General features: G+C 45.0%; 1 protein-coding gene across 1 annotated transcript in view; it reads left to right on the top strand.

Annotated features, from left to right (window-relative positions):
• The window catches only part of LOC144781835 (sulfotransferase 6B1-like), a 439,392-nt gene that overhangs the window by 273,056 nt on the left and 149,419 nt on the right, over positions 1-16,917 (top strand). The window contains exon 4 of the mRNA XM_078660865.1: positions 13,426-13,552. Coding sequence (XP_078516991.1) covers positions 13,426-13,552 — 127 coding nt within the window. The remainder of the gene's footprint in view (positions 1-13,425; positions 13,553-16,917) is intronic.

Here is a 16,917-nt window from a genome sequence, read left to right as displayed (position 1 = left end):
ACACCAGCCTACGTACAGTAGGGAAGGTGTTGGATAGTAAATTAAAAAATTCCTTGTCCTGCAGCGCCCTCCAGCGCAAGTCGTGGTAATGACTTGCGTTGAAGAAACCGCGTTGTAACGGCACGCGGTGTAACAGCCGCGTCGTAAAGGCTGTTCCCCATTTTTAACAACTGGTGATTTACAATTCAAACTTAAATGCAGGCCAAGGCTACAGCTGAGTGTGTATTTTATTAAAACAGTCTTAATTTACTTTTTACACTTTGTATGTAATGGAAATTCACTCTGACATTTTGTGGAAAAGTTATCGATGTAACATTAGTTTTTTAATAACTAATAATGAACAAGAACCAGATATGCGCTGATTAAACTACGCCCTGAATTGTGACAATTGTTTGAGAAGGCTCCTGAAGTGTAATATGTTCCTCATATTACCAAAGAGCCACCTCTCACATAAGTATTCAAACAATCCTTGATGCCAGGAAGTTTACACACATATTATGGACGTCTTTTGTGTCGTCTTTCTGTTACTAACAGCGTTTACTGCCTTAACATGGTTTCCTCGCTTGCCTTCTCAATGTTGTCAACACATCACTAATCCAGGGCACTTTCCTGGACAAACTCATCAATGAACAAGTTGCACAGAGAAACTAGTTCCATATGTGGATACTACCTTTAATGGGACAGATACATTTCATTATCAGAGTATGTTTAAAAAAAGGACGCATACCCCCACTGACCCGCACTGGTGGCATGTTTTGTCGCTGGGTTGCTTCTCATCCAGATAATATTATTGGTGCGATAGTTGGGCCCAATAGTCCTTGGAGCTCTAAACAGAGATCTTTTTTATTACACACTAAGCAGGGTAGGGACACACAAACACACATGTTAAAATTACCTGTTTATCACCAAAACAACTTTAATATAGTCACTGGTGGTAATATTATAATAATCACAACTGGGTTAGCTGAGGATAATAAGTGACCCTTTGTCATATTGCTGGACAGCATCAAGACCAGACAGGTCCACCCCTGCTGAAAAAGACTACTCAAGATCCAACTAACCTTACCAACTTCCGTCCTATAAGCCACCTCCTTTTTGTTGGACAAATCATTGAGAAGGAAGTCACCACCCAGCTACAGAAACATATCAGCATGAACAACTACTAGACCATCAATTTGGGTTTAGACCACACTACAATATTGCAACTTCCATGCTCTAAGTAGGTGACAACACCCTGTTTCTGAACAATAAAAACTACTGGTACCTCTAGGTCCTGCTCAAACTCTCTGCAGGTTCCAACACCTTCGACTATCCTGCATTGTGCTACTCCCAAAAACTCACATGGGCTTCACAAGCAGAATAATAAAGGGTTTCCTCCTGCCTCATCTACCAACAGCAACTCGTATATATAGGAGCCACAGTATCCTGCAGAGACCCCCAGGACTCCATCCTCGCACCCATTCTTTTCAACCGTTTTGTGGAACCCTCGTGGCCATCCTTGAAGACGGTAACATCAAGAACCACCACTCTTCTGACCGCACCCAATTCTTTGTGAAAATCTCCTCAACCAGGGTCATACAGGGACTCCACGCCTACCACGAATGCATCCCAGCCTGGATGCCAACAAATGGCTTGATGCTAAATACCACGAAAAAACTAATTGCTCTTGATTTCCAACAACGCCAAGCATTCTTTGATTCAGATGTGGCTCTCTGACTTAAACGTCAAGGGCTTTCCACTCCAACTGACAGAACAGGTCAAATCCCTCAGTTTCATCCTTGACATGAACATGTTAATTAAACAACACATTGCTGAAACATTCAAAACAGCCTGGTTCCCTTCTGGAAAAAGTGCAATCTTTTTTCCCTTGAGAAAACTTTATAATGACAGTTCAAGGCCCAGTCCTCTTCCTTCACACAGCAGCACAGCTCATTAAGGTGTTGTAGAAATGTGATCGCCTGGCTCCCTCTGTAAACTTGGATCAGCTGCATCACTTACAAGGCTCTCTGTTTCAAGATTACTTTTCACCTAGCTAGCAAACAGTATCCGTAGGTCAGTGCCTGATCAACACCTGATGAGGAACCAGATTAGAGACTAAACACTGCAGGAAGAAGAAAACAAGAATATAAACCATCTCAGCCTATGTCCCAGGATCTGAAATAACATCCCCGGACATCAGAACAGTACCAACCCTCCTACAATTCAGGAGGACACTGAAAAATCACCTCTTCAAGGAACACTATCTCTTTGCACCCCTTCTACCAGCTCTATGGTGTCACCTCCCCCTCCCCAATGGATCCCCACTGGGGCTTGCCCCGTGTATAGCACTCCATTGCTAGCCAGTAAGTTCACTCTTTACAAAGACCAAAACATACATACATACATATGAAGAGGGAGATGACCTGTGAGAGAAGGGGTAGAGCGAGAGAGTGAGATAAAAAGAATGGTGATAGGTAGAAAGACATACGAGGTACACAGGGAGATAAAAGTAAGATAGTGATGTAGACAAAGAAATAGACACAGGTGAGCTTGGTAGTGAGAAGGGATGATAGAGTGAGAGATAGGTAAGGAAGAGAAAGAGATATAGAAAGGTAGAGAGTGGTCAGTAGTGATCGGAGAGAGACGAAGGTAGATTAAGGAAGACAGAGAAAAAGAGGAAAAATAAGGAAAGAGACAGAGAGAGTCAGTCTTCTCCATCCCTTTGCCGGGATGCCCTGAAGAATTGGATTCAATTAATGGACTACAATATTAACTTTTCTAGCTCAGGATATATTACTTGCCCTGAAGAAGGGGCTGTGGGAAATTGCCATCTTTGCCCTTTCCTTGGAAATGGCTCTGGTGTTTTCCCGGGCACAAAAACAAGTTCAAAGCACAGACGGCTACGTCAGAAGCATCACATGACCTTTAAAGGTTAAAATCCATATGTATGCACATTCTGAGCGTTCTGTTGTGTGCACCAATAACAGAGTTGCTTAATTTGTGTCGGTTTTCACCACAAACAGTTACTTTTGGGGACAAGGATGCTTTCTGAATTGCTTGTTTTTATCATTTCCAGCTGATTGTCAACTGTATTTGTAAGTTATAGGGGCTGTGGGGGCGCAGTGAATTGTGATGCTTCCACATATTTAGTTTACTTTTTTTTTACAAATATTGTGAGATTGGCACTGTTGCAGTGCCCTGTGAGTTTCACTTGTGTCGTATTTGGTCGCTCCTGGTCCCATCCCTAGCCAGAAGAGACGTAGACCCTCCTCACATTTGCCGATTTGAGCTGGGCAGGTCAGTCTGGCATTCTTCTTCCCCTGAGGTCCGCAAACTGTTTACATGTGTCGAACCAGTGGGCAATCTTTCTTTTCAGGCTTGTCCTCCTGGGAAGATGGCTTGGCTGCTGACATCTTGAAAGAATCCCTAAAATTCAGGAGCAAAACAGCAGTCAAGCGGGTAAACACATGCTTCAGGCAGAGCGGCCTAAAGTTACTGAAACTGCCAGATATGTGTCATGAACCATCTCCTCCTGCATTCCTATGGCAATACAAGCCCCAAAGCTCAGTACTGTTGTGTTAGCTTCTTCCCAGTATCTGTGGAGGTTCACGGATTGCCCACTACCCAAAGAGACAAGAAGCTGCATATTTGTCCTACATGTCAGCTTTTGGTTATTTTGAGCAATATGGTAAAGTCAGAGTGTAGACGGACCAGTGATTAATTGTGTCCACATTTCTTTGATCGCGACCCCTGGTTTGCATTGAATTCAGTTAAAGGCATGCCTGAGTAGTTCTGTTTTCCAATCAAACTGCCTATAGTTGGGTTCGCACCGCAAGCTCATTCTGAGGGCACTCCAGTATATAGGTCTTTAAACTCTCAGCAACTCGAGTGGTTAGGTTGAAGGATTGTTTTTTGTTGGAGCATGGTGAGGTGCCAGTTTGTGTTAGTTTAGTGGGACTTGCCCCGTTAAGCCTTGTGGAATGTGCACACAAGTTTTAATTAGATCCAGGCACTAATAGGGGGCCAGTGAAGTGTTGCAAGAGCAGTTTTGATGTGGCATTGCTTGCAAGGGTTGAGGCTTGGTTTGACTGCCTGGTTGTGAAGTGTGAGTGTCTGACAATGAGTTTTCTAGTGAGTCGAGACCACATGATATTGCAGTAATCGTGTCATGCCAAGACAGCAGATTACTTCATTTCAACTTTGGCTCATGTGGAGGAGTGAGAATTTATCGAAAGAGAATAATTGCATGTTTACTCCCTTTGCTTTAGGATTGAGTTGGGTATTGACCAAGAGGTCTGCATAGAAGATAATCACCAAGTTCCTTACTTTTGGTGAAGTGGTAGAAAGTGTCCTCAGTATTGACGGACAATCAAATGGAAATGAGACAGACTCCAGTTACCCGATTAGTAATATCTCTGTGTTGGTGCCATTGATGCATAGGAAGCTCTCCTTCAACAGATGTACTCATAGTCCTGGCTAGAAGTGATGTTGGATGGGATGTCTAGCCCATTTTATAGTGGACATGCATTTGTGTGTTGTTACCATACGTTTTAAAGTACACCAGATAGAGTTCAAGGAGCTGAGCCAGGTAGCATACCTCGATATTTAAGAAAAGGTGGGAAAGGGATGATATTGAAGGGACATCCCACGACACAATGTGCTGATTTGAACGAGCTGGTTCTAACTTTTTGGTTGTGGTAGGAGAAAAGGAAATAGACCCATTGGATTTGGAGATCAGGTATGGCTGCACCCAGATCAAATCTCTCAAGCATTGTGAGCGGCTGACATCTCAAGATGTATAAAGGCAGTTTGTTATTCCCTCAAGTGAGAGCATCCGCTGTTCTTATGTTAGCCAAGACACATTCTGTGCAGGACAGAATACAGACTGTTATTTATAGAAGAGGTAGTTAAGTTTATTTAAGACATTTCCATGATTTTGTTGATGAATGGGAGATTTGAAATAGATCAGTAGATGGCGAGGACTTTTGGGTGAGCCAGTGCTTTCTTTATGAGGGTATGATCATGGAGTGGTTCAGAAAGGTAAACACTATGCAAGAAAGAGGGGAGGCATTGACAGCTGTGAGTTGGGGTGTGAATTGTTTGAGACTGACTGCTGAGCATGAATCTATAAGCCAAAAGGGTGATTTTGCTTTGGTAGACAGCTTCCAAAACTAAGCAGTTTCGTTCTGTATGACGGATGTATTGTAGTGAGTGACATGCTTAAGGGGATGTGGGTGAGAAGGGTGTCAGGGCTTATTGCACACTTCTGAGGAGTTGGCAATAGGCTCACAGAAAACGGAGATTTTGGCTGAAAGAACTTGGGGTCTTCATAATACTCCACAAATGTTCAGGAGTTACGTTTTTGAGCACCATGTTGAAACACACTCGACATGCATATATCTATGCATATTTTTTGGATGACGTACACACAAAGACATATACTGTATGGTAGCTCCTCAGGCTATGCTACACGGTTTTGTTACATGTGAACAAATGTGATGGAATGGTAAGCATTCCTTGTGTCAGATTGGAGGCTGGAAAGCAAAACTTGTTGCATAATAATATTTTAGTTACAGATACCTTCTACAAGGGGTTATTGGGGCCCCAAATGGCATTTTAGTGGTGGGTGGTCCCTGTCGTCACACACTGCAGGTTAAAAAGAGACCATTACCAAATTTTATCAGGGTAAAAGCTTCGTCATTATATAGAAAAGAGTCCAACTTTCAGTCCATGCGCTTCACTTACTTCATCTAGAGTTCCTGCCCTGCCCGGGTACCTACAAAGACCTCAGGCCTCTCCATCTTGTGGGAGACACGTCTCTGTGGAGCTTATGAAACACCATGCCTGCGTGGTGTTTAATAGATCTGCGTCACACATCATGTGGGCAAGTCTGTAGCGAGTGCTTCCATAGGTGTCAAGAGACCAGGATCAACAGTGGTGTGTGGGCGTGGCCAAAATTGGTCCCACTGCACATATCAGCACCACTCATAATTGAGCAAACTGTAGAAAGTGAAGAGAAATCTTAATGAACTTGGGAATGAAGAAGTGGGCAACCTTAAGTAACTTGTTACTGGAAGTAAAGGTGCATGATTGTTCTATGACTGCATGGGGGGTGCTCATGACGAAAAGAAAGAAAAATAGGCATCCATGTTTAAAAAGAACATGGGAATAAAACTGTGGTATCCCTTAGGAAAATCTTAATTTTAAGTGCAAATCCTTATAGAGATCCTTACTTAAAAGTGCAGATGCTTGGTTGTTATGTGTGACTGCACAAGTGCTAAATCGGTCCATTTCGTCAAAGTATGGTTACATACCTATGGAGGGGAGGCGTGAAAGAGGGGAAACTTGCGCATAGGATGTGCTTCTCGGTATAACCTGAGGAGGTGCCCCATGCTTATCCAATGTGTTTTAGAATTCAGCAAAATCATTTTCCTAAGGTTAGCCACGGAATATTATCATTCAGTCTAGTCTGATTTTCCTAGAGACGATAAATCCATCGCTGTTCTTTTTCTTTCTGTGTGTCTCTTGGGATTCTCTATTGTCTCTAGGACGACACCTTTGAGCTCCGCCACGGTTTGTTTCCATTCAGGATGATGGTTACTCATTTTTGCTTTTAATTTCTTACATCAGATGTTGTTTCTCTGTTTTCTCTATGTGAACACAGATCTTTTTGCATATCATACCGATGTTTCTCATATTGTAAGGGCAAGTGATCATGTAAACTACATGCAATGTATTGCAATTAGTGTGTTTTCGCAGTATCCAATGATTTTCCCACCCAGATTGACTTTGGTGCTATGTTCAGTCGACAGACGCTAAATGAATTGCAAGGGAAATGTCCCACTACTGGTTGGAGACCCCAAAGCTGTAGTTTTGTTGGAGATATTATTAGGGTAGTGATAGGGCTTGTGTGTATTAGTTGGCCCTCAAATTCTGACCTCTTTTATGTGCAAATATTTTTTTCCAAAATTCAATTACCCTGTACTGATAATGCAAAAGTTCTTGTTAATAAATCTCTTGACATGGTAAGAGACTATGTTATATGTAGTCCCACAGGTTAAGATGTTACTGTCATTTGTTGTTGGTGGTGGATCAAGGAGCCTCTCCGTATTTTGGTTTTTGGCTCGCTTCCAGCTTTTAGAGATTATCCAATCCGGATAATCTCTGTCCTTTAGTTTGCGGGTGAGTTCTCCTGATTGTTATTTGAAGCCCTTGACATCGCTATAGTTCCTCTGAATCTGTAAAAATTGCCCATATCCGAGATTCTCACATAATGCTTGAGGGTGCAAACTGCTGAATTGTAGTAGTCTGTTTTTATCTGCAGGTTTCCTTAATTATTGGTCTTAAGACCCCCTTGATCGGGGGTGATGGTAATGTCCAGGAAGGGTAGGTTGGTTCTACTCATTGTGTATGTAAATTGTAGGTGATGGTCACTTTGTTTAGCCAATTGTGAAATTCACAGAAAGAAGTCTCATTCCCATTCCAGATAAGCAAGGCACGATAGATTTAGCGTTTCCATAGTACTATATGATGTCTATATGGATTTCGATCATTGAGGACTACCTTCTCTTCAAAATGATGTTCATAGAGTCCTGCCACAATAGAGGCAAAAGTACTGGCCATCAAAGCCCCATGGATCTGATTTTATAATGTACCTGGAACTCAGAAAGATTCTCCATAAGGGCTAGTCTGCTGCATTCCTGTGTACAAATGTCATAAGGTGTTATATTGCCGGTCGTCCTGATAAAGAATCTCCTCTATAGTACCCAAGTTTGTGCTTTGAGGTAAACTAGTGTACAGACGCTCAATGTCCAGGCCTACCAACAAGTTATTCGAGGGGTCAAAGGGTATATCACGTAACTTGCCAAGAAGGTCTCTTGTGTCATTCAACTAGGTATGGATTTGTTGTACAATGGGGTGGAGAACGAAGTCAGTAAATTGAGATAGTGGCTCGAGAATAGAGCCAATGTCCAACAATATTGTGCAACCTGGTGAAGGTATCTGGTTCCTAAGTGTCTTAGAAAAGATGTAAAAATAGGATGTCACCAGATTTTTTTTAATTAGGCCCCAACTCTATGATGAAACATGTTGTTGTAGACCCACGGTGGGTTAGGATCTCTTAAAAATCTTTACAGGATTCCAAGTTCGACTTAGTTTTTTTGAAGCAACACACTCTCCCCATATTCTTATAGTAGAATTACCCACTCACCTTTAATGACTTTCTTCCCACATATCAAAGTCTCCCATAACAATAATTTTGTTGGCATTGGTTTGTATGTGAAGGCAGTTAATCTTGGTGATTTTTGTCCTTACGCTGGTATAGTCTCCCATGATGAAGGATTCTGGGTTAGGTTTCAAAATGTCATCCCTTATTCCTTTTCTAGCATTTTTGTAGATTGCGGTTAAATGGTACAGGATGAAAACCTCTAGGGACCCATGCTTAGCACGTGGGGTCTGTAACTTGAATTGTCAGTCGTTACACTTTGCAAGCTGGTGCAAGAGAGACTGGACCACTTCTGATCAGAATATTGCTGACTGCTTGATTTGTGGTAGGGGTGATTTTGGAGGAATGTTACTGAAGGAAACGGAGCCACTTACAAAGTGGGCTTTGTGAGATGCAGTGGCAGATTGGTGGGTAGTGGTGGTAACTACTGTCTGCACAGTAGTGGGTGTTCAGGTACCAGTATTGGGCAGTGTATCTGTCACTGGTAGGCACAAGGAAGTGTCAATGCAGCTAATGCATGGGTGCAACCATGCTGAACTAGGAACTGAAAATAAAGTACCCACGGGTTGACGGATTGAGATAGCATGGTGAGGTTGAATCTTAATTGGCTTGTGAATATTATCATGGAGACCCTCTCCTTAGAAAGCTGTCTTTGGTCTCCTGAGAGTTTTAACAAGCTCTCCAGACCTCAGCGCAGACTCAACATGATTTACAAGCTCTGAGGGGATTGGTGGGGGTAAAGAAACCACTGGATCTCATTGGTGGTTTGCCTCTACCACCCTAACACTAGTCAGCCCCTGTTAGCAACAGGATTGGAATAGAAGCTTTTTCTCTGCCCAGCACCTTGTAACTGGGGAAGATATTATTGTCGTTGGGCTCTTGATGACATCTAGGATGCTTATAGGGTCTCAATGACCATCTGAGACGTCTCTGGTGAGAGTCTGGCAAGTTGGCAAGGTGCGGGCTCAGGCTTCATGAGAGGGCTAGGTTGCCAGCCTGTGGTCAGATAGAAGGAGGACTGCAGCATTGCTGTGTGGAACATTGCCAGCAAGGAATTTCCTAAGAATGTCATGTCTGTCAGGCTGTTCCCAATGCCCACTGTGTCATGCTGTGACCCTACAAGAGGTGTACCAGGTGGTTTACATGGTGCAGTAGAGGTATTTCTGGATGGTGGTGTGATGTTAAATAGAGCTCTAAGGATTAGTAACTTAAACTGTTAGACCTGGCACCATTGGCGTGGGTCTCCCTTCCACTTTTGCTGTTGCCTCATGTATGGCCCATTTCCCAACTACCTTTTTTAGCTAAGGTTTTGGAGCAGCATGTTCTGACGCACCTCTCGAAACATCTGGAGACAAATGATCTGTTAGAGCAAATCAGGCTGGCTTCCGGATACATCACAGCACGGAGTTGGTGATGCTGTCCATTTTGGATGAATTAAGATGCAGAGCGGAAAAAAAGATCCCCGGTGCCCTGGTGCTGCTTGATCTCTCCGCTGAATTTGACACGGTGTGTCATGGTCAATTGCTGATGCGTCTGAGAGATCGGGGGGACCCTGCAGGAAAGATCACAGAGGGTTCAGCTGGCAGACCTAGTATCAACAGCAGCGGCTATAACCTGTGGAGTTCCGCAAGGTTCCGCTCTCTCACCGCTCCTATTTAATATTTATTTACAGCCACTGATTTCAGCTCTTAATCAGATGGAATGTCAGATATACAATTATGCCGACGACACACAGATTATCATTCAAATTGAGGATTTGCCAGGAGCCCAAGCCAGGCTGCACAACATCTTAAAATACAAGATTAACTGGATGTCCACCAACTCCTTGAAGATTAATCCAGATAAAACCGAGGTGCTGCCTATTACCATCTCTGGCAACCCTTGGAATGACCGTTTCTGGCCCAATGAGTTGGGCAGGACTCCAGTACCGGCAGTCGTGGTGAAAAGTCTGGGCATCCACATTGATGGTAATTTGTCTATGAAGAAGCAAGTGTCTTCAGTGGTGAGCACATGTGTCGGCCTTCTTAGGCAACTTCGAAAAATCTCCCAACTGTTGTCTTTCTCTACTTTAAGGAGCGTGGTGTCCGCTATGATCTTAGGACGGCTGGATTACGGTAACGCCCTTTATGTTGGGCTCCCCCAGCAACAACTTTCAAGACTGCAAACAGTTATGAACGATGCAGCCAGACTGATCTTTAAGAAGCCCAGGAGTACGCATGCTTCGCCCCTCCTGCGCCAATTACATTGGCTCCCTATCAGACATAGAGCAATGTTTAAAGGTCTGCGCATTTCACACAAGGCAGTATATGGCAATGCGCCTAGCTATATTAAAGCCTGACTGTCTTGTTACACTCCTGGTAGGGCATTACGTTCATCAGAGGATACTCTTTTGGTCAGCCCACGTTTCCGCCTGTCCACCTTGGGCGGGCGTGCTTTTTCGACCATGCTTCCTGCAGCATGGAATAAATTGCCATTTCACCTCCGCAAGGAGTCTAATCTATTGCCGTTTCGTCGGATGCTAAAAACTGTGCTCTTTCAAGAAGCATGGGGCGTGATGTAAGTTGGTTGCCTGTCCTGTAATGTCCGGTGTTTACCCTGAACAAGCGCTTAGAGACCCCTGGGTGATAACGCGCAATATAAATTTAAATAAATAAATGTATTTTTGCTTGTGTTAGATGCTTTGGGCACTGTGCCGCTGCTATCCAGTGCCACAGTGCAAGTGCTCCCTATTGTAATTTGTTGTATTAATCAGTGGTTCCATGTTTGGCTATATGGTTTACTTATTAGACCCTAGTACAGTGCACTGAGTCTGCCCAGGGCGTGTAAATCCAAATGCTGTGGGTGCAGCACTGATTGTGCCACCCACAGAAGCAGCCTTGTAAAATGTGTCTAAGGTCTGCCATTGCAGAGCCTGCGTGCAGTCTGGTTCTGTCATGCTGACTGGGCAAGTGCACCCACTTCCCAGTCCTTAAACCTTCCCTTTTCTTCATATCAGTCACCCCTATGGTAGGCCCAAGGGCAGGGTGCATTGTAAGCATAAGGTAGGACAAGCCCTGATGTGTGTGGCATGTCCTAATAGTGAATTACAGCCATTTTCGTTTTTCGCTATTGAAAGGCCACCTGTTCTCCATAGGCCAGAATGGGCTGTTAGAGTTATTACATGTTATAATCCTAACTATCTCAGAGAACATGGTAGAAATTCGAGCTTAGTATGCCTGAACTCAGAACAATAAAATTCATCTTTTAGAAAAGTTTATTTTAATATTCTGTGTTTGCAAATACCACTTTTAGAAAGCAGGTATTTGCTTGTCTAACCATTCAAATCTGCCTCTGCTAAGTTGTGTATTCCCATGTCTGGTTTTGTGAGTGACAGGGCTGGGGAATTCCAGGAGGCAGGCTGAGTCACCCAGTGATGAATAGATAGATCTGCATCTAGATGGGAGGGAGTAGTTGCACATGAACCTTGAATAGGGCTGTGCCTGCCTTCCACAATGCTGGCTCCACCACCTGGGGAGCGGCTGATGTCTTTGCCCTGCACACTGAAAGAAGAGAAGGAGTCCTGTAAACAAAGTGCTCCAGGACTGTACTTGCCTTCCACACTGCTGGCTCCACCTCCTGTGGGGCGTCTGGTGTGCCTGCCCTGCACTGTGAAAGGAAAGGAGAAGTCTGGTAAAGAGAGTGCTTCAGCACTGGTTTGGACTGGGCAAAGGCCCCTCTCCCCTCAGAGAACAAAGGATTTTGGGGTATATATATTGGGACCCTGATCCCATGAAATTAGATCACTTTGGACTACAAGAAGAAACCTTTACTGAGGAGAGGAACCTGAAGAAACTGAGGAGAGGCTATTCCCAAGCTAAAGTGCTGCTTGGGGGGGTTGGCCTGCAGTGGTTGCGTAGCTGCCAAGGGAAGGAGAAAGGAACTTTGTGTACTTTGCTTTCAACTTGTGAAGGTTTTCCAAGGGCTTGGAAAAGAGCTTGCCTCCTGCTGAAGTCTCAGGGACAACATACTTCAACCCCCAGCTCCCCAGAGTTATTTTGGAAGTGCCTGCTGCTGTTTTGGGCCTTCTGAGTAACTGCGTGTCGCAAGGAGCTGGAAACGCGACTCAACGAGAAGAAGCGTGTCGCTGTCGCTGTGCCTGCCGTCGCAACTCTGAAGGAGGGTGTTGCCGCTGGAACTGTCGCACTGCACCGCATCAGAGAGAAGCGTGCTGCAACAAAGAGGAAGCGTGTAGCTGCTACTGCCGTCGCAACTCCGAAGGAGGGTGTCGCCGCGGTAGTTGTCGCACTGCACCGCATCAGGAGAAGAATCTCGCAACGAGGTCGGAGCGTGTCGCCGTCGCTGTGCCTGCCGTCGCAACTCCGAAGGAGGGTGTCACCGCTGAAACTGTCGCATTGCACCGTATCGACCAAGAGCACCACGCATTCTTGCGAAGCCCACCGCCGTCTGAGCTGCTGCCATCGCATCTTGGATGTCGCCGCTGTAGTTGTCTCATTGAGCAGAAGCTTCACGCATCGTGGGAGAAGAGCGTCGCCGCTGGAGCTGTTGTCGTCGCATCGGGAGGGTGTCGCCGCTGCAGTCCACGCATCGAACTGAGAACTTCACAACCCCGAGAAGCGTGCCGCATCTGGAAGACCTACACGTCTTTATTTCTTTGTATCTGAACTTTGCCACATTTCCCATCGCTGCGACATTGCTTGTCGTGGTAGCGCAACGCAACTTAAGGTACATTGACGCAGAGTGTCGCATCTAACAACTGAACTGAACTAAGCTTAAATCTACCATCTTAAAGTAATCATAGTGTGTATTTTTGTCGTTTTTGGTCTTGTGGTAACTCTATATAAAGTCTACTTATTTTTTATATAAAACCTGTGTGGTGTCCATTTGTAGTGTTGTCACTGGGTTACTGTATGTGGTCACAACTGCTTAACTTGCAACACCTCTGAAATAAGCCTTGACTGCTCGCGCCACGCAACCTAGAGGGTGAGCAGGGGTTATTTTAGGAGTGTAATCCCCTTGTCCTGACTAGAGGAGAAGGTCCCTACTTGTCACAAGTACCTACCTGTGCCACCTAGAGACCCCCAAATCTAACATAAACCATCACCACAAATTTTTGCCAACAGGCCTTAAAAGATGCACTGACCCGATTCGAACAAATTGTTGTAACTGCTTAGGAAAAAATATCTGACTTTTTTTTTAAAGATGTCTTTTGTCATTCTTTTCAGATGCTGGTGATCTTCAGAAACCCAAAGGACACAGCTGTGTCTTATTTCCACTTCTACAATAAGAACCCTATGTTGCCAACCTTCACGTCATGGGATGAGTTTTTTACAAGGTTTATGGCAGGAGAAGGTATGATACTGCATTTTCAGGACTAAGCACCAGGGTTACCTGACTGTCATTTTGTGCCTGGCTATTGTTTTATCCCTATAAATTATTTTACTCAGATGAAGATCCAGAGAAGACCCTATCAGTATCGATAATGATTTGCTTTTATTGGCATTTTAGCACCAGATGACACTTTATTGCATAGGCCTTAAAAGATTGGCCTACAAAGATGTAACAAATTTAGCCAAGCTAAGTTGTTAAATGGCCTGAAGATGTGAAAATAGAGGATCTGTGTCTTACTGCCCTTCCTCTTTATGGCTCTTAACAGTACCCATCACATGGCTAATGTATATATTGTTTTAGTCTCAAGTAGACAGATTATAGCTGTCTGTGAAGCTGTATGTTGGTGAAGACCCATTGTACACCTTACCAATGCTTACAGAGGCTTAAAGTCAACCCTGTGCGTAACACTGGCTAGCTTTCGTGTACGTTTCATTTACTTGCTTCATATTCAGAGTCTTTTCTTCCTCATCTTGTGCTTATTCCCTCTCTGCAGCATAGTTGCTTTACCATCCAGTTGGTTGCATGATCGTATCTTGTCACTGCTTGCATTCAAGAACTACCTTGTTTTCTGCCAACACTCTATGGGAGTGTTTGTGTTTTCTCGCTGTCTCTTAAACTCTGCTTCCTCCATCAAATCCCCATCCCCTCAGATGCTCCCCCTTCCCCTGCTTTTCATTCATTGTCTCCTTATCCATTTGTAGGTCTGATATTAACCAAGACCTTTTGATTTTGAGTCCGTGACTTTCACAGAGCCGAATAGACAGCACCTGAGCGGACGTGCCGCGGCGGCGGTTGTAGCGGTTCTAGCGATCGGTCCACGGCCGGTTCTCCAGCCACTTTTCCAGACGCCTTCCTTGCCGTTTTTTTGCCGCCCTGTTCCGTGCCTTTGACCGGAACTTCAGCACCGGGGGGTCGCCGGCAGGGGGCGCCGGCCGCCGCAGAAGCTCCACAGAAGCCTTGTAAAAGCCCCGTAAAAAACCCTCAAAAGTCCCAGAAAGCTCCAGCTTGCATCCTGTTGCCGCCGCATTCGGAGGAGCCGCTGGCCGCCGCAGAAGCCCCGCAAAAGCCCCAGAAAGCTCCCACTTGCATCCCGCTGCCACCAACATTGTTGGGACGGGCGGCGGTATCATCAGGCGGCAAGTTACAAGCTACATAACACACGGAATTGGCACCGGTGCCTCACAACTACAGCAACAGCCCCCTCCTTGCTCCTCATCTCTCCTTGTATTCTTGAGGTAGAGCGAGGAGGGTGGGGGGGGGGGACAATCAGGGTGAGCAGGAAAGTACAACGGAGTGAGTGAGAAAAAACTTCAACCTGGCACACCTTCTGCACAGAGGAAAGTACTGCGACTCCTCAATCACTCAGCCCTGCAGCCCCGCTGTCTGGTGGATTGGTATTGGCAGCTTGATCCATACAGACAACAGAGGCACCCAGTGCAATAATTTAGGAACTAAGGCCCGCGGTGTGAGCGGCAGCCAATATTGTAGTCTCTTATCTTAGAGACTTCTTCTCTCTTTTTTTTTTTTTAAAAAGGCACTTAAAAGTACTGCAGCACCTCCAACATTATTCTTATAATTTCTGAGAGGTTGAGGCCCGCAAATCATAACGAAGCCATAACGAACCTCTGACAGCTCTGCTCAGCTTAAGCCCAAGCTCTGGCTACTCATTCTAGGAGCAAGGTATAGATACTCGACCAGTGCAGCCTGGCAGCCCTACAACTCAACCGCCCTACAGCCTAATAGTCTAACTACAATTGCAACAACCTAACAGCTCAATAGGTTAGCAGTTTAATAGCCCGACAGTTTAACAGGAGGGCTTTCACCTAATCCCCCTCAAGACATCAACCCTCCTTAACGGGGACTCTGTGTAAGCACAAAAATGAGGACAAGAAACTCAAACCTGGTCCAACACCAAGAAAAACATCAAGAGAAACATCGCCCCCATAAATTAGCAAGGCGGCAAAAATGAAAGCTGCTCTACCCTCTAGGTAGAGGTAGTTCCAAACTAGGGTCAAGCCCCAAGGAGGGACCCCCGGAGGTCTAGCAAACAGGAGATTTATTAACAGTACCTGTAACCTCATTGGGAAGAGCCCTAACCCCACACGAGTCCATGCCTATCAGGAACAGTCTCAGCACCACAAAGAGAACGACCACCATAAATGGTTATAGAGACATAAGGGCGTTCCTGCACCATACAATTTCAAACGACAAACTTGGTGAATCTGGCGAATCTGAAGGAGCAGCGTGTTCATCATGCTCAGGAAAAAACACCAGAATTGCCAGAACATTAGCAGATGCCAGTGACAGAAGTCTGGGACTCCATTCATCTAGTCACCTAGCTATCCCACTTTCACCAGAAATAACTATTGTTTGGGGGTACAGAGTACCAGAAACAAAAACGGTACCAGGCACGCCCAGCCATAACAGCCCCAACAACTCAGCAAGTCGAAACTTAGGGAACATGAAAACGGGCCATGTGGTAAATGGAGCTAACAGAGTCAATGCTCTCATAACAAGCAAAACATCAGAAACGAAGGAGGATATCATCAGCGGACAAATGCAATGCCACCACTCAAACCCGATTCCCCCGTTAGCCCAAGGGGGTCTAACAACAAATAGACAGTCAATTGGCCATCTGAGTACACAAGCCCCCATGGCTCTTAACGGCGACTTACTGCCCGGACAACCTGGACGAACTGCCACGACGACATGGTCAAATTGCAAAAACTGGGCCACAAACGAAATTAATCAGGCCCAATTGGTTTATCTAACGAAGGCACAACATGGCGGCCAAACTCCCCCTGATGCCTGCCCGGCTGACAGAGCATCGGATAGCGTCAACAACAAAACAGGAGACAGTAGAGATAGCGAAGCATCACATAATCAACTAAACTAGCCTCTCTGCCTCCTAAATTTGGATCTATTTTGGGCCTCTTCTTTAGTTCCAAGACAGAACATGGGGTCATTCAGAACTCCCACAAGATCCATCTCAGAGCTAACTGATTCATATTCAGTACCAGCCGAATGTACAAGCCAAGACCCTACATTCAAACGGCATCCTAACCCCTTAAATCTCAGTTGTTCCGTACAAGAAAACGACCCTTGGATCCTCAGTCCCCCCAGAGGTGGAGCGGAAAAAGATCAGAAGCCCCCTAAAATTGAAAATCACCTAGCACTAATCAATGACGCTTTGATTTCAATGGCAAACGCTGCAATAATGGACGCAGACAAACTGGACACTCAAATAAATATATTACAAACAGTTGCCGGTTTGATTTCGGGGATAGATTCTAAACTGGAACACTTGAATTCACTGATATATAGAG

The sequence above is a fragment of the Lissotriton helveticus genome, chromosome 9 (assembly GCF_964261635.1).
Source record: "Lissotriton helveticus chromosome 9, aLisHel1.1, whole genome shotgun sequence".
Taxonomy (NCBI): domain Eukaryota; kingdom Metazoa; phylum Chordata; class Amphibia; order Caudata; family Salamandridae; genus Lissotriton; species Lissotriton helveticus.
Note: the sequence above shows the minus strand (reverse complement) of the source record. Positions and strands in the feature narration are given on the sequence as shown.